General features: G+C 38.9%; 1 protein-coding gene across 1 annotated transcript in view; it reads right to left on the bottom strand.

The window, feature by feature from the left end:
- stxbp5l (syntaxin binding protein 5L) overlaps positions 1-17,659 on the bottom strand; it is a 160,931-nt gene extending 143,272 nt beyond the window's left edge. The window contains exon 1 of the mRNA XM_041807110.1: positions 17,055-17,659. Within this exon, the coding sequence (XP_041663044.1) occupies positions 17,055-17,222 (168 nt within the window). The 5' untranslated portion in view covers positions 17,223-17,659. The remainder of the gene's footprint in view (positions 1-17,054) is intronic.
- Between the last annotated feature and the right edge of the window lie 606 nt (positions 17,660-18,265).

Below are 18,265 nucleotides of genomic sequence, written 5' to 3'. Positions count from 1 at the left end.
ATTCCAGTGTCACCATTTCCAGATCATATTTAAGACCGATTCCTAGAAACTCAGATGTATGACACATCCAGTCCCAGAAGGACAGAAATATCAGTGTGTGGATGTGGTGTGAACTGATGTATAAGACATGCAGTGTAAACACACTTTGGATCATTGCAACAAAGATTTCATGCCAAGATACACTCTGAAATTAAATCTACTGCATAAATAGAAATTTAATGTTAAATTTCATGATCATTATTATTATTATAAGACTTTTTGAAGGCTGTAATTTTTTCACAGAAGTACAAGCAAGCACACACTTCAGATCCTCACCAAGCATATAAGAACAGAGAGGTTCCACAATCATCAGTGTGAGGGGGCTTCATTTGTACATCGCTTCAGAGTGAATGTCCAATAATAAAGGCGCACTGCAATATGAGTTAGCTTCAAGACACTCACCACTAAGATTTATCTCAGTGTTCTAACTCTAGGGAGCTCCATCTTCTGATGCACACCACAGCATTCATGCATGTACATATACATGCAGTGTGGTCAACATCAGAGTTTACAGTCGTTTCTGCAGGAGGGAGTTAATGCCGTCAGTAAACCAGCTGTTTAGGCACCATGATAACAACTTAACTATCATCCAACAGAGAAAATCAGGGCAAAAAAAATACGCCAAAAACAGACAATCACAGGAAACACGCTGTTATAACCACAAAATCCCTGAGAGAAACAGAAACGCACTGATAAGTTCACGTACCTATGTTAATCTGGGCTTTATGTCAGTGCAGCGCTGCCATGACAACCAATGCAGGAACAGGTTAAAATTTTTGATTTATTACATGATGAACAAGTAAACAAAAAACACTGAGGTGTTTATACTATTGGATTATTTTTAAGAAACTTAATGTACATAAGATAAATTAATAACCTACATGTTGATAACTTTCTAGAGCTCCCTCTAAATGTCTCATTGAGGCTTTCAGGGGACCTTGTGCTCTTTTCAAGGGGGCCAAGCTCGGCCGTTTATCAGATAAAATGAAATATTTCAGATGTTTTTGAAATTTTATTCTACCCAGTCTGTAAGTCTTGGGGTTTTGTAAAAAAAAAAAAAAAAAAAAAAAAATTAAAATATCCGAATACATGTTAACAGTTTGTTCTGATATACATGAGACTGAAACGTGATTGTACAGGTATTTTTATGTGCGAGGTTATTGTGAATTCTAATATGTGACCAATCCTTTTGACACCCTGTTTCTGATCCATTAGATATTCAAACTTGTAAAGAGTGCTACCACAGATTATTCATTCCTACTGCAGTTTAATGGTGTTCTTATTTACTTTTATATCTCACTCTTAATGTTTCCATTCCTGCTGAGTTTGTGTTTTAGCCACTGTGCAGCTTTTCTGTAAACCTGCTGAGTCAAGAGCTTTAATAGAACCTGTCTGTAAAAATGAAAACCGCAAAGAGATCTCAGACAGCAACACATAATGCTGCAGTCCAAAAACATTCATGAACAGATGAGAAACAAAGTTTGACATCTATCAGTCTGGAAAGACATTCCTAAAGCTTCCAGTCTCCAGTGAACCATGGTGAGAGCCATTATCCACAAATGGAGAAAACTTGGAGCGGTGGGGAACCTTCCCAAGAGTGTTCAGCCTGCCAATATGACTCCAAGAGCATATCGATGACTCATCCAGGAGGTCACAGAAGAACCCAGAACAACATCTAAAGACCTCCGTGACTCAGTTAAGGTCAAAGTTCATGATTCAACAATAAGAAAGAGACTGGGAATAAATAGCATTATGGAAGAGTTCCAAGGCAAAAACCAGTGCTGAGCAAAAAGAACACAAAGTCTCGTCTCAATTCCCAAGACATTTGGAAGAATATTCACCTGTAATTGATGGAATCATAAATTCTGCTCTTTCCCCATTAAAAATCCTGGAGGAGGAAGGAAAAAGGTTTTAGAGTGGCCTAGTCAAAGTCTGGTTTTAAATCTAACTGAGGTGCTGTGGCATGATCAGAGTAAGACTGAATAAAACAATTCTGCAAAGAAGAGTGGGACAAAATTCCCCCACAGTGATGTGAAAGACTCAGTGTCAGTTATTACAAATGCCTGCTAGCTGTTGTTGCTGCCACTGGTGGCCAACCAGTTATTAGGTTTACTTACTGTTTCACACAGGGCCAGATAGGTTTGGATGTCTTTTTTAACCCTTACTAGATTAAATAATCATTTTAAAACAGCATTTTTTAAATCAAGCGTTATCTTAATCTAAAATTAAAAATTGTCTGATGATCTGAAATATTTAAATTTGATAAGGATGCAGAAAATAAGTAATCAGGAAGTACTGAAGAACTCCTAGTCTTTTTAAAAGACTGTGAGAGTTGTGAGCCCCGGTTTTAGAGGCAGTCTATTATAATTCACAGAAACTTCTTCATCTTTTAGAGTAAGACAGATGTGTATTTGACTGCACTCATCTTTTAATGTAAAACTTCTTAAAGTGGCCTTTTATTCTGTCAGAAAAGTAGGATTTCAGTTAGCTTTCAATACAAGCAAAGATGACTAGATGACCTTAAAAATCTTAAGTTCAACAAGGCCTCCAAAGTCTTCAGATGATGGTCAGGCTGGGAGAACAGGCGGCTTTACATCTCTGACCTCCAGACACAGAGAACATTAGAACCAACAGCTGGGGTTTCCATTTCTATTTATTCATTTAATTCTATTTTTTTACTTTTAGGAAAGATTGTTAGATATCTGTGAACACTCCTGATGGTTTGGACTTCCAATATGAGACACTGCAGTACTGATGAAGACTCCTGGTAGATGCTGCATACATACAGAGATGCACTGAGCACAGCTCATAATGCTGGGAAACGTTTCTCTACACAACAACAATAAGGGCAGAGCTGTGCTCTCAGAGAGACTTGTGTTCACACAGAGCAAGAATAAATGAGGAAATGGATGAACGGGCTATTTGTGATATGCAGTTTGAAGCAAGAGCACTGACAAGTGTTGAATAATGCATAGTGAGTGTAGGATGTGTGCGGACAGCAGAAGGAAAGCAAAAGGAAATGGAAATGATGGAGAGAAATGAGAGATGGATATCCAAACACCCAGAGAAATAGTTTCTAAACATTTCTGAAAGCAGACATTTTGAATGTCACACTTTCACACACACACTCGCATACATACACAAATCTAAAAGCAGCCCTATGGTTCAAAAAAATCTATGAATATAAAAAGGGGGGTGGTCAACATCTATCCGTCATTTTCTTTTAACATTTTGATATCAAGGGCTTCAAACTACATTTGAGGATACTTTGGACATGTTGAACTGGCACATGACAGTGTAGTGGAAAAAATAGCAGGTCTAGTGTGCAACTGTATTCTTTGTTATTAGCAGTAGACCCCATAGAGCAGGGATGTCAAACTCAATCACAACAGGGGCCAAAGTCTGGATTTAAGTCTAACCTGAGAGCCTGAGAGGGTTTAAACTGTCAACCTCGTTTTTGAAAGAAATAAAAACTTAGCATTGACTATAAATGACTTTGAAATAAAAAGCCAAAATGATACGTTTAAAGGCTCAAAATCTGAAATAAAAAGTCAACCTTATTAATTCAAGGGGTCTAAACACAAAACTAAAACAACAGAACAATGTGTTAAGAAATGCAAATATATGAGAAAGTCAAAGTCATGAATTTAAATGTTCAAAATATGAATTGAAATTTCAATTTGTTAGTCTATAAGGTCAAGATATGGGATTAAAAAGCTGAAGGTTGGAGTTGAAAGGTGAAAATATGACTTTAAACTACAAACAATGACTGAAAAGGTTAAAAATATGACTCCAAATTTAAAAATCTCTATCTAAAAGATCATAATATGATATAGAATATTAAAATTATGAGTTGAAAGGGTCAAAGTATAAAATAAAAAGTCAAAATACTAAGTTTCAGTCATAATTTTGAGATGTAAAATTGCAAATATGACATGAACACACAAATGAATCACTTTTCCACTTTCTTGTCTTTTTATAATAATATTTTTTACTCTGTTTCAGGTTTTCATGACTTATCAAGGATATTTTACATCATCAAGGTTAAGTTTAAATTTTTATACCGGAGGAAATCTGCAAATTCTCAAACTGGTGGGCCAGTTATAACAGAAATATGATATGATCTTGCAGGCCGCATATAACTGTACCATGGGACGGATTTGGCCCCTGGGCCTGGGGTTTGACACCCCTGCCATAGAGAGATGAGAAATAAGACTTTGATTGCACTTTTTGCAACAGGAGATGCTGAGATGTGATCCGGCATGATGATGCGTAGGAACTGTACGTGGCCTGTCAGAGCTGGTGCAAAACTCTTCCTCCCAGTATCAGCAGCTACAGGTGGTGTGAAGGTAGAGTGCTTCAGGAAACCCACTGGAAGCAGACAGAGCATTCAGAAAGTATTTAGACACCCCTCACTTTTGAATATTTTCTCATGTTGCAGCTTTTTGCTACAGGGAAAAACAATTTTTTTAATTCTCAATAATCTAAACTCAGTACTCAATCATGAAAATGCTTTCTGGGGAAATGGAGATCACCTGCGGGCAGCAAATGTGTCTCTAGTGATTGTAGTATAAAGACACCTGTGCCCGGAAGGTCCAGTCACTGGGTAATCAGTATTCCTGGCTACCATTACACCATGAAGAAAAAAGAACTCTTCAAGGATCTCAGAAAAAAGGTTTTGAAAAGTCAAAGTCAGGGAATGGATACAGAAACATTTCCAAGGCTCTGAACAGCTGTGACCGCAGCCAGTCTTTATACAGGCATGATAAATATGAACATAAATGATAAAATTAAACATAAATTATCAAAAAAAACAGTTAAGATTTTCTCATGTTTTAAATCTTTAACTACTAGGGATGAGAGTTTATTGTATTTTAGTATGTACGCATGTAAACGAGAGCTGTTTACTGTATAAATCTATGGAGAAGATCAACATGGACCCACTCCTACCATTCTGTTTCCAGGGAAGGGTAAAGAGGAACGGGATTGGCCCTCTGAGAATGTGGAGACACTGTCCCCTCTGCTGAGTGATTTTATTCACAAAGAAAAAAGGTAAATCCTCAACTTTGGGCCTGTTTGCTTCAAATGGAGAAGGCATTTGTATTTGATTACCAACTGTGTACTGGTGCATCTCTGTTTGAGTTTTTAATCTTCCTAGAAGACAAACACAGTTCATAAATAACATTCCTGTTATCGGCTCACAGCGTTCATATGGCAGCGTTTAATACAGATATCTTCAGGGTCAAATGTGAAGAATGTTAAGCATGTGTCTCTTCAGATTGAAGCGTGGGCTTAACAGCTCCATATGCATATTTGTAATTATGTAAGTGTGAGATTTCTCCTGTGTGTGTTTGTGGAGGAGCTGCCTGTTGCGATTGTACACGGGGGATTCATATCGTGCTTTCATGCTGCCTTGGGGTCAGAAACCAGTCATGTGTGGTTGAACCTTTTATCCACAGCAGCAGGCATATCAGTGAATCAGTCATGGCATCAGCATCTTGCTTTATACCTGATTAAAAAAAACCCTAAGACTGGACAATACATTTATTTTTACATGTCACTCTTACCCTGATCAACCACTGAGAGGAAATCAAACGGTGTGAAGGTATGTTTACTGACGTTCTGGTTATTGTGATGCTCTGAACAGCTTGGCTGGTTTTATGGCAGCACAATAAAATGGTAATCTCCTAATTTTCCTGTATGTGGTTTGTCTAAGTGATACTGATGTGCACACTACCATACTCATAGAAAATAAACTCAATATTTCAATATAACCACTGAAATTTTCACAACCATTTTCTTTGTCATCCCAGATTGAAACTAGCTCCAGAAGGAGCTGATCAAAAATGTTGCAGATTTTTTTCAGTGATCAATGTTTCAAATCTTTATATTCCTTAACTGATATTTAATGACTGATGTAGCATGAATAGATTTCTCTAGCCCTTTTTTTTTTTTTTAATGGGAAATTATTAGAGGAAGGTTATGGTAAAACACAGAAAGCCTACACCACCAAAAACTTGGAATCTCTCCTACGTTCCCCTGAGGTTTCTCCCCTCTCTCTCCATCTACACTACTTCTTCCTCACTCTGGGTCAAAAAGTTATCCCTCTCTGACACATTAGCGTCAAAATAACTTGTTTTTAGATTTGCTTAAGCTTAATTTTTTGTCGCCTCTGTTGAAGCCACAAACAGCAGCTCAAACATCAGAAGATAGTAATACACCTATGAGAACACCGTGGTAGGGGCGACTGGGGTCAGTGGGTAGAGTCAGCGGTCTCGTAATCGGAAGGTTACGATTTTGATCCTCAGCTCTTGCAGTCACGTGTCCTTGCCTTGGACAACTCTCCATAGCAACCTCTGCCATCACCATGTGACTGTGGAATGAAAGGGTGTGTACGGGTAAGTGTTACCTGTGGTGTAAAAGCACTTCAGATGACTAGAGAAGAACTATACAAGCTCAAGTCCATTTACACGTAACCAACAGTTGCTTTCCAAAACAGTGCCAAGTATTGGGTTTTTTTAGCCCATTTTTCCTACAGAGAAACTGTACCCGTCTGCAGCGCTGTATAGCATCCTGAAGAGGAAACACTGAAATCTCTAGTGACTAATGCCGTTACTATTGCACTGTAGGTTCCCAGACTATTCAGCCTGTGACCCCAAAAATAACAGTGCCAGAGACCTGGGACCCTGGATGGTTACAGCTATGTTGCACATAGCATCATTCAAACCAGAATTGTGACCATGTTTAACCATTTCGGTATCTCTATGCATACGTACTTACATACAGCTCTGTATGCGTATTTTGTGCAATATTACATACATAGATACACCCATGTATGTTTCTTTTGGTGTAGTAATATATGCATAAACACATCTGTTAATGCTAACTATGTGCAATAGGGCTATGTGCAATAATATTATCATTTTAACTAACCAGGCCAAGGGCGATGTGCAAGTTCTTTTTGAAGCACACTCATGATCATGTGCAATATATCAGCACACTTGCACTTTAGCACTAAAGCACTTCATCGTCTGCCTTATGCACTTTAACTGCAATGTTCACTTTATTTCTGGTCTGTCCTAAGTATCGTTGTATTTGGGTCTTCGTATTTTATTTTATGGTACTGTCCATGTTGTCTGGTTTTGGTGTTGTCTGATTTTTATGTAGATTTTTAATATACTCTTTGTTGTGTAAACCACCAACCTGCCAGGGACTACAGATGGAAACTAGCCTATGGCTACAATCTGCCACATTTACATGTTCATGTCCATTAATGTGAATTGTCCCTTGTCTGAAAAAAAAAATAAAATCAGATTTACATTTTAATGGGCGAACTCTTTTAACCCTCTATGACCTACCATAGAACAAGTCTGCCAGAGCATATCTTTATTTTCATGTTGTAGTGCCATTTTTTGGGGTATTTGAATTGGCTATACATCAATACAACCCTTAGAACCCACATTTTAATGATATGTATGTGATAAGTCCATAGTAACAAATAAAATTTCTCCAAAGTGCAAAAAACCACAAGACAAATGAAAAATGTTTTTTTTTTTATTTTCCTAAGTACAGAGTTGCCATAGCTGTGTCCCTTAAAATTGTGATTGTAAAAAAATTGCTGAAACTCATTTCATATTCATTTCAAACTACGTAAAAGTATTTTGAGTATTTTCATAACTTCATTTTTTAAATACTTATCTTAATTAACTGTGTCAAAAATGAAAAATAAAATGAAATTGTGCTCAATTTGCAAAAAGACAGCATTTTTAGGATAAATAAACTATTTACAGCAGTGAAATCAAATCTCTGATTGTGGCAGATACTTTTGAGCTTACATGTGTTTGCAGAAGACCATGTTGAGACAGTAACAAGTGCGATTCATAGCCTGCAAGAAATCAACACAATTATAGCCCAGATTCTATTATTATATTGTTTTTTGATGTGTGCGCTTTTTACTATGTTTACACAAAAGTAGGATGGATATTTCTAGAAGGAAACAGTACTCCAGAACACGTTGAATGTGTGATATTTCAGTGTTACTCCTCCAGTTTTAATGCAAAAGAATTATTGCTCTATCTCAGGTCTATTCAATCAGCGGCCCGGGGACCACATACGACCCAGAGCCAACCCCCAAGTGGCCCAGTTTGTGGTCATGCCAGATATGCAGAGGGCAACCTGTTTTGCAAGTTTTCATAAATTCCCACAGTATTTCAGACCGTGAATACAACACTCTACGTAGCCTAGCAGTAGTCTACCTACATTGCACTGTGTTGTTTTGAAGCATGTCTAGCGATGCTGAAGAAGTAGCCCCAAGGTAAGATGTGACCAAAATTATAATTTACAGAATTTGATTTTACTTTTTCATTCTATTGATTTTGTTTTTATTCAAGTGAAAAAAAAAAACATTTCTACCGAGTTATGTTCAAATACAGATCTGTTGTTGTGGGTTTTATGTACTTTTTAATGTGCTTTTGTCATGTTGTCAAATTTAAAAGGGAGATACTATAAATTAAAGAGCATAATTTTTATCAAATTGGTCTGTATTGGTTTGAATTAGACACTACCACTACTGGGAAGCACCGTAGACCGCTTGGCCATCTGCACTCCCACCCCTTTAACTTTTGTAAAATTTGTTTCTGTTTCTTTTGAATGGCCTCTCTCTCTCCCCACATTTCCTGTCTCACTTCAGCGGGTCTATCAAATACAAGCAAAAAGCCCCAAAAAAGGATTGTGAGGAAAAAAAGAAATGTGTTATTTCCAAGTATGTAGCTACATGATGGTCATGATGGTGGAGGAAAGAAAGCACTTGGTAAGACTTCTCTTTTCCATGAGCAGTCAGGATTAAAGTTGTATTGTTCAGCAGGGAATTCAACATGATTGACCTCCAGTCTGTTTTCTGCACTGGACGTGAGTTATGAAGTAACCATGGAAACACAGGCAATAAACAATAATGAATTATGGATTAGGCCTTGAAAATTGCCTTGAGTGGTTATAATTTAAATTGCAAATGACACAGACTTTTCCCCCACAAATCAAACAACATTTTACAGAAATTTACAACTCATAAGTTCTACCGAAGTCACTGCAGTGAGTTAGCACCTCAAACATTCAAACAGACTTTCAGTCAAGTCATGTTCTTTCTTCTGCCAAATGAAGGGCTGTTGGTGAAGCTGGCTTGATTATATTTTCACAGAATGAGGTGAGCAGGCAGTTTGCTGTCACCTACGGACAGAATGGACAAAGGATTTTGTGAGCCCACACAAAATCAAGAGGCGGTTATTTGTCTTTCTCATACACACACTTGGACTATTTAACTAATACCACACATTCATTCTTACCTCATACTTTCTCACATTCAGCTGCCATTTCATGCTATTGTGATGTCTGAATGTGATAAATGAACACTGATATTATAATTATTTATATTTCGTTAAGTGATTGGTTAGGATTGATGCTGCTGGACACAGACACACTCTCTCCTTCTTATACATGTGTTCCCCGCTATCAGCCTGATGTTAACTCCTCCTTAATTGATCCCACACTCTGGTTTCTGACAACCAGTTGACACATGGTAATATGAGACCAACTGGAAGTTAACCCTCTCATTACACCCAAAGAAAGCACATGGCTTCTCTGCTGAAGAAGGGAGGTGGTCATCTTTAAAGCCCATTCATCACATTGTCAGAGGAAAGACATGGGCACTGCAGACTCTTAGACTCAAATCTATGAAACTAAAACATGTGACAACAAAAGACTCTGACCTCTGTGAAACATCTAAACATTTAGAATAGCTTCATCTAAAACCTGTGGCCAGTTGTTAAAACTTTGTAAATTAAAAGCATTGGTAATTACCAAAATCATTTTTGATGTTTCTGCAATGGTTAATACACCAATATGTAGAAGCTCTTTAACCCAAATAATATTTTTAATGCTAAAATATCATTATTATTGTTATCCATGAATTTTCAAATTTACTGATTTACAAAAAAAAAAAGAAAAAATAGTAAAGCATATTAATATTCTTGATTAATATGTCAAATTATAGTTATTTACTGTCATTCCTGAACAGAAAAATGAGTTTTAGTGGTTGAATGTTATGCTCGATTCATTTCTGACTTCTCAGAGAAGCCCAGTGAGCCGGCTCAAATTTGGCTGAATTCAGTTTGAAATTCCTCATTCCTGTTCAAAATGGTAAAACGTGGAGAGCTGACTGAAAATGAAAGAGTCCACATTAAAGGACTTCATGATGCTGGATGGTCTCTGAGACAAATATGACAGGTGGTCTAATAAATTTGTTAACCACTGTACATTTACACCTTTTTACCAGTTTTGCCACTTTTCATACATTTGAGCTACATTTTATCATGAAATACCACTTTTTTTCCTTCCTTTTGCTGCATTTTCCCCATTTTTTGCCACTTTTTCCCATTTTTGCCCTTTTTCACAATTTTTTGCCACTTTTCGCCCATTTAAGCTACCTTTTGCCATTAAATACCACTTGTTTCCTTTGTTTTTTGCCACTTTATGTTGCCTTTGGCCATAATGCTAGTTTCCTTTTTTTTGCCCATTTTTGCCACTTCTTCTAGCCACTTCTGTTCCATTTTTGCCCTTTTCACCATTTTTTGTCCTTTTACTATCCTTTTGCCATTAAATGCCACTTGTTTCCTATTTTTTGCCCATTTTTGCCACTCTTGACTGCTGCCCATTTTAGTCATTTTTAGCTCTTTTTTGCCACTTGTAACTCATTTTTTAACTTCTCACCCATTTGTGCTACTTTCTGACTCTTTTTCTACTTTTCCTCCCAATTTTTGCCCCTTTGGACCATTTTTCAGCTTTTTGAACATTTTTGCCATCTTTAACTTATTTGTATTGCTACTTGAAGCTGTTTTTGCCACTTTTCACCATTTAGATTGTGGCTCTTGCAATGTAAATGGACTTTAGCTTGTATAGAACTATTCTAGTCATCCGTCTGTTCAAGGTTCTTCAGCTCTGCAGGTCACACATTCCCACACATTTACACACTGATCATCAGTATCAAATAATCCCAATCAAACAAGTCCATACACATTCACAGGCCACCAACACAACAGTGGCAGCAAACTCTAGTAGCCCTCAATGCAGCGTGCAAAAGTGGGCGGTGCTTGACGAAAGTTGACACCGCCCGCTGTCAAGCGTTGGACATTGCCCATTTTCAAGCTGTCGTCCAATCAGATGTGTGGTCTATGTCATTACATCATCATCACCCATTCATCAACATCATCTTGTCCACTTTCAAAAAACAGTGAGTAAACAGTACACTACAAATTAAGTCTGAATGGATATAATTCATTTAAAGAAAGCATTTGGATACACATTATATATACTATATATATATATATATATATATATATATATATATATATATATATAGTATTGTTAAGTTTTGTTTTATTGGGGGTCACACACTATTTTTTCCCCGTACCTCAGGTTTGATAGGGAAGTGTAAGGCAGCATCGCTCACATTGAGCTCTGCGTTGGGCACTGGCGCCCCCTACTGCACACTGCAGTGAGGAGCTTCTCAGCAAACTGGGGTTAAATGTCTTGCTCAAGGACACATCAGCATGTGACTGTGGAACCCATGATCTTCAGGTTGCAAGTTGACCAACTCTGCCAACTGAGCCACAGTCGAACAGAGCTACTTAGATCATGTTGCTAAGCTAACCAAGCTGTAGATAACAGAGCTTTGGTGCTACATAGCTAACACAAAAGATAAGCTCACAAAGCAGCTACGTTAGCTTTAGCTACGTTTGCGAAATCTCACATTGCTAAAACTAACTAATCTACATTGGCTTACAAAGTTGTTAATTATGTAGCTAGTATAGCTATGTAAGCTTTAGCTAAAGCTAACAAAGCTAGTGCGAGCCACCTAGACGTAACTTCTAACAGTGTGATCCTTCATTAGACCCCTAATCCAGTTCTCTGGTTTTCTTTGCAAAATGTTGCGTAGTCTTTAATGTTTGCAATGAATGAATGAATCCAAATGCGACACTTTGTTTATGAATAAAGATTAATTAAAAAAAATCTAAAACTACAAATGTATTGTACCAGCAAATAATGGCACGTCCTTTCTGAGATATAAACTTTCCCAGATGAGCGATCCATGCGAATGGCTTGAGGCAGTGGCAGATTCTCCACACAAGGGTTGCACTGCCTGCCATTTCTGTACACAATACACTGAAAATTACTGAATGCCACATACAATCTTGATGTGTGTGTGTGTGTGTGTCTGTCAAATTGCTCTAATTAGCTCTTTACCATCATCTGTGTGTTTCAGAATGCAGTCAAAGCAGAGCTAATTATGCTGCTGCCAAGACAGTCGGCAGCATAATCAACAGACAATCATAAAAAAACAAAAACAAAAGCAGCATCAATTCAAAGCAGAAGGCAGGACAGCTTTGAGAAATGTAAGAAAGAACACCCCTGCTGTCTCACCCAAGCATACCTCTGACATGTGGCTGCAGGAGCTGGGGATCAAACCCCCAACCTCCAACAGTCAGCAGTCAGAGAGGGGCAGTGCTGTTTTATCTCTTTTTTATAAAGGAATCTGAAAATAGGAGAGCTCTCTTTAATTCCAAAGGCCTGAAATATGTTACAGTAAGTCCAGAAGAGCACAAGCCAGGCAGTAAATAAATAATTACCCATTATTTAGAAGTCTCCCTGCTGTCTATTCTCCCCTTAGTTCAATCTTTATGTAATACAACTCTTATGACTCACCGTTATCCTGGTAGAGTTGTACTGGTAAGGGTTAGCTTTAACATACTAAAGGAGGCTCTGTGGGTAATTCACAGAGTTTAGCTTTGAATGCTATTTATCATTCCAATCAATAGATGGATCAGTGTTAATCAGATTACTTTGATTAATACTTCTCCAATCTCTCAGCCTCTTTGTCACTCGATAATGTCCCATTTACCTCCTTTAGCCTGACAGAGGAAAAAAAACAAACATAAAAATACTGTAAAATCAAAACAAAAGAGTTGTTGCCTCCTCCTACACAATGCAAGATGAGAAAGAAGCCATGACTAACTTTGAGAAGTTAGCAAAGATGCCAGAGCCTCCCACATACACTTCAAGAGCGATCAGATCTACATCCCTGCAGAAGAGTTGGTCCAACATAAACATAATTGAGGCAGGGAATAAAAACACTGGTTACAGGTATGTGGACGTCTCACGTCTTTGCTGTTTTGGTACAAAACACAAATGCTTTTATATCTTATTTGGAATAACTTACCAGGTTCTGGGTGCATGTTTGATTTAAACATTTTCTTTTAATCTGACTTCAAACTAGACACGTCTCCAGACAGTACAGTATTTATAAATTCAAACATGTAATGCAAATGGCTAAGTGTTTATTTAAAATGATTCTTCAGGTCCCGGTGTCTCTGCTAAGGTGTCCAGAGGGTGCCCTAATGTTAAAGCTGGCACTAAATAAAAAATACAAATGCAGTCAAATCTATTTTTTTACTAATCTTTGACCCATCTAAGACTCTTATCAGCACCAAAGCCCCTTCTTTCCACTATTAGTTTTATGGAAAATAATTCACTGTTTGTGTTTTTGTGGTAAAAAATAAAATATTTCAAAAAAATCAAACTGGCATTTAAAGCGTTAAAATCTTGAAAATGATTGAATGTTTGGTAGTTTTGAGAAGCTCTGAAGTTGAGATTTAAGAAAAAGAGATTTATGAAAAAAGTAGAAAAAATATTGATGTATGTTGATTAAAAGTCAGCGTTTTGTAATCATGCCGCAAGCTGTAAAACTGCCAAAATGATCACAAATTAAAAAAAAAAAACCTGAGAAAACTGGACAATAATGCCCGAGGAAGGCATAAAGGTTAAACACACACTCCATGCTAGAGGAACTTTCAGGCAATGCATAACCAAAAGGGTATCTTTTCAAAGATTTTCCTGTATGGTGTTAATTTTTGCAGCTATTTCTAATTTTACTCTTAGTTTTAGTCTTTAAATGAATTACATTTTAGTCTTAGTCACTTCTATCCTTCTAATTTTAGTCTTGTTTTAGTCTACAAAAACTCAAAACATTTTAAGCTAGTTTTAGTCCATAAAAAGTCCTCACATTTTAGTCTTTATTGTTAGTCCAAGCATTTATTTTCTGGCCTGAATCTGGTACCAAATCATGGTACTGTGTTCTCTGCACTCTGCCAAACCTGGGGTCCCTGCTTTCTACAGTTGAGAGGCAGAATAGATACAGCTGCATTGTTTTTTTTAACAGATTTATCCACAGTGGAGAAATAACATGGATTCTGAATGTCAGATGAAAACTAAACTTAAAACAAAACATAAGGCAATTTGTGTTTGGTACATTTTTTCTTTGTTCTAACAATGCTTCTTGGTAATAAATATTATACCATTGGAAAGTCAGTTTATTACCCTTTTAAATGATGCCACATTTGTAAGGATCATGCATTTGTGGGATGAGCAGCAGAGCTGAGTATGTGGGTTGCACCCATGAAAAAAATGCCAAATCTTCTCTGCCAATGCCAAACAGCTTATTCTGCCATTGACTCTTGTTTGGTGTTTGGTGGATTGGATGATTGAAGTTTGAAGAAACATAATTTGACAATTTAACAATTTATTCATTTAATAAACAGGAGCCTCAGTAGCTTGTTAAAGAAGCATACACAGCCACAACAGCCTTGCACTTCCTCCTCATGCTGCTCACCAGCCTGGTCACACACTTCTGTGGGATGGCATCCCATTCTTCAACCAGCATTTGTCGCAAGTCAGCCAACATGGTTGTGTTGGTCACTCTGGCATGAACAGCACGCCCAAGCTGATCCCACAAGTGTTCAGAGGGGTTGAGGTCAGGACTGCTGGCAGGCCATTCCATCCTCTCCACTCCCACATTCTGGAGGTAGTCTCTGATAAACCCCACTCTGTGGGGGCGAGTGTTGTCATCTTGGAGGATAGAGTTCTTGCTGACAGGGTGAGAAAACGGTATTCTTGGGGTGTTGTCTTCTTGGGACGCCACTTCACGGCCTGTCTCTGACATTCCCCGTTATATGGAACTTGGCCTTCACTTTGGAGATGGTGCTGGGGTTCACTCCAAACAATGCTGCAACTTGGTTTTGCCGATTCTTGGAGCAGACATCTACTGACCACTGTAGCAGGGCCCATGCTCACAGGTGCTGCCAATCAGGTGCAAGAGTCAATAGCAACAGCAAAATAAGCTGTTTGGCATTGGCAGAGAAGATTTGGCACATTTTTCATGGGCGCAAGCCACATACTCTGCTCTGCTGCTCATCCTACAAATGCATGATCCTTGCAAATGTGGCATCATTTAAAAGGGTAATAAACAGGCTTTCCAATGGTATAATATTTATTACCAAGAAGCATTGTTAGAACAAAGAAATAATTTACCAAACACAAATTGCCTTACTTTTTGTTTTACATTCAAATTACATTTTAGTTTTGTTTTAATCATCTTGACAAAAATTAAACTTAGTTTTTGTCAGTATTAGTCATCACCGATCTATTTTTGTCAGTTTTTGTCTAGTTTTTGTTATGGGAAAAAAGACTGTCAACGAACATTTTTAGTCAAAGTTTTAGTCGACAAAATGAACACTGTCCCTGTATTCAGTGTTAATATTGTAATGTGAACTACATACTAAATTATGTCTTTAGCAACTGTTTTCAGATGAGTAATAAACAAGAACTTTAAAAACAGCAAAATGGGACATACAGATACAGCTTGAGCAGCACAGACTACGATTAAAGAAGTTGGACAGGGTTTAGAAAGGAGGCGTATGGCCTTTAGTGGTTACTTTTACTTAGGTCTTCAATCACAACCATGCATTAAGCCATTCACTGAAGGAGAAGAGGCGGATGGACCAGGAAATCATTCTGTTCTTTTCCAGCACTTTCCCCTCCCTAGCTGCCTGCCTGCCTGCCTGCTTGCCTGCGTGACTGCCAGCCTGCCGAGGGTTCTCTGCAGCATTCTTTTGAGCTTCTGAATCATACCCCACACACACACACACACACACACACACCGCCACCACCTCCTCCATCACCCAGCTGCAGCAGCACCAGTGTTATTCTATTTAGTAATGATGATGATTTCAAAGAGATTCCTACAATGTATGCACAGTATTCCCCAAACCTCCTTAAAAGGGAGATAAATGTCCCAAAAAGCATCTTCTATGTCCCTCCATCCTCCAGTTATTCTTCCTCTTCTAGGTGAAAAGCACATCAGCTAGGACAGTGGCCACTGCAGGGTCCCTCTGCTGGCTTGTTGTGCCCTCTCTTTTATGCAAGGAAGGGACACCAGTTATATCATCGCTCTTACACCAATCGCAACTGCTTGCTGATGCAACCAGGAGACTGCTATTCATCGACTTGCTCTGGGTTGTTTATATCACATGTGTGTAAGCTAGGCTATTGTAGCCAATACAGCATGCTGATGACGGGGCGTAGACAACTGAAGCCAGACTGCATAAAGTGGCGGGAGAGCCTGAAATAGACACAGCACTGAACCTTTCTACTGGTAGATGAATAACGCCATAATTCTTTCCATAGCTGCCCTGATACACCAGTGTTCCTCAGATACTTGTCTGCTGTTTGGGAAAGCCCTCAGTATTCCTAGGCTGACCAGTGAGGAGCTGTCCGTGGCCTGCTGTGTTCTGTTTGTGTTTAGTTTGAGTTCAGCACCACGGACAGCTCCTCAGTATTCTCAGGCTGACTACTGAGGCGCTCTCCGTGGTGCTGAACTCAAACTAAACACAACCAGAGGACAGCAGGCCACTGAATCCAGCGCAGTAGCTCAACTCACTCCAGATCGAACTTCCCAATCCTTCTCCAGCCTAATTAATGATTATATTAGCCCGAATTAAATCACTCTGTCTGTGTAGAGGGTGATGTTAGGGTGGCAGACTCAAGCGTGTTACATGATGTTGCAGACTGAGCCTCTGTCCTGTCTCGGATGTTGCTTATGGAAAGTCGAGCAAAGCACAGTATCAACCCACCTTACACAGCTGAAAGTTTTCCGACAGCAGGGTCTCTTGGACATCGATTTCCTTTGGAGTTGGCGCCGCTGTAGGAGTCCCGGCCCCGCTGCCGCACGATGGGGACCCGAGAGTAGCTCCCGGGGAGGAGGTAGTTAAGCCGTCCAGCACTTTCCGAAACTTCCTCATTTTCTATCGTGATTGTAAATTAGGCCTATATTTTATGCTGAGCGGTAGAAAGGACAAGGATCACTCCCGTTTTTTGTTTTTCCCGAGTTTTCCTTTCAGATGCAAGATCCCAATTCGTTTAGGCAGCTGAGGAAAGAAGCATATCCTCCTGCAGTAGAACCAGGGTGAAATGTCTATTTCTTACGTGCAATGTGAATAACACCTCATTTCTCTTCAGCGATGTCCACACCTGACTAAAAAGAAAGAATGCGTCTATCTGATTCGAGGGTGGCAGATGATAATGTTGCAGATACAAGTCGCCTGTTTAATATCAGGACATGCACAGAAGCCCAGGGAAACTACTCAACTTCCTTTTCTGCTTCGACATTATAACGCAGCATCTACAAAAACACAACGTCTCTACATAATCAGGCATAACCGAGCGGCGCTGCTTAATACAATCAATGTAACGACGTAGTCAGATAAGAATTTTTGCAGGTCAATCCACCCTACCCCACCCCCACCCACCCCTCACCCCAAAAAAAGAAAAAAAAAAAAAAGAAAAAAAAACACTTTCAAAGCACTGTGGTTGCTTGTACAGGAGAGAAGAGTGAAACAAGACGCAGAGGCAATGCAGTTAAACCCGGATGGACTCCACAGTAAGGCCGTGAGCGAGAAAAGAGGAGAAGAAGTGGAGAGTAAAATAGAAGCTGTGCGCTGGCAGTATTAGCAGGGGCTAATCTGTGGCTTTCTGAATCGATGGTTTTGTATCATCCAGCAGCGTTTTGGCGTCCCTTTCCTGCAGTCGACAGTCGACGAGAGCCGTCCGCTGTGCTGAAAAACCGTAACCAGCTAGTCCCGCCCCCTCCTGCCTCTCTCTCTCTCTCTTTCTCTCTCACTCATTCCTCCCCGCCCTCCCTCACCAGCGACTGAACTGTAAATTAAAGTTACAGAATCATGAAGACCTAGGAAGCTGCAACAATGAAGTAAAAATGCCTCCAACAGTCATCCATGCACAAAACTCCATACTTAAAACTGTAGAGATGTGAGAAGTAAGTTTACCA

Source organism: Cheilinus undulatus, linkage group 15 (genome assembly GCF_018320785.1).
Source record: "Cheilinus undulatus linkage group 15, ASM1832078v1, whole genome shotgun sequence".
Lineage (NCBI taxonomy): Eukaryota > Metazoa > Chordata > Actinopteri > Labriformes > Labridae > Cheilinus > Cheilinus undulatus.
The sequence above is the reverse complement of the archived record's forward strand: the minus strand, read 5'-3'. Positions and strand labels throughout refer to the sequence as shown.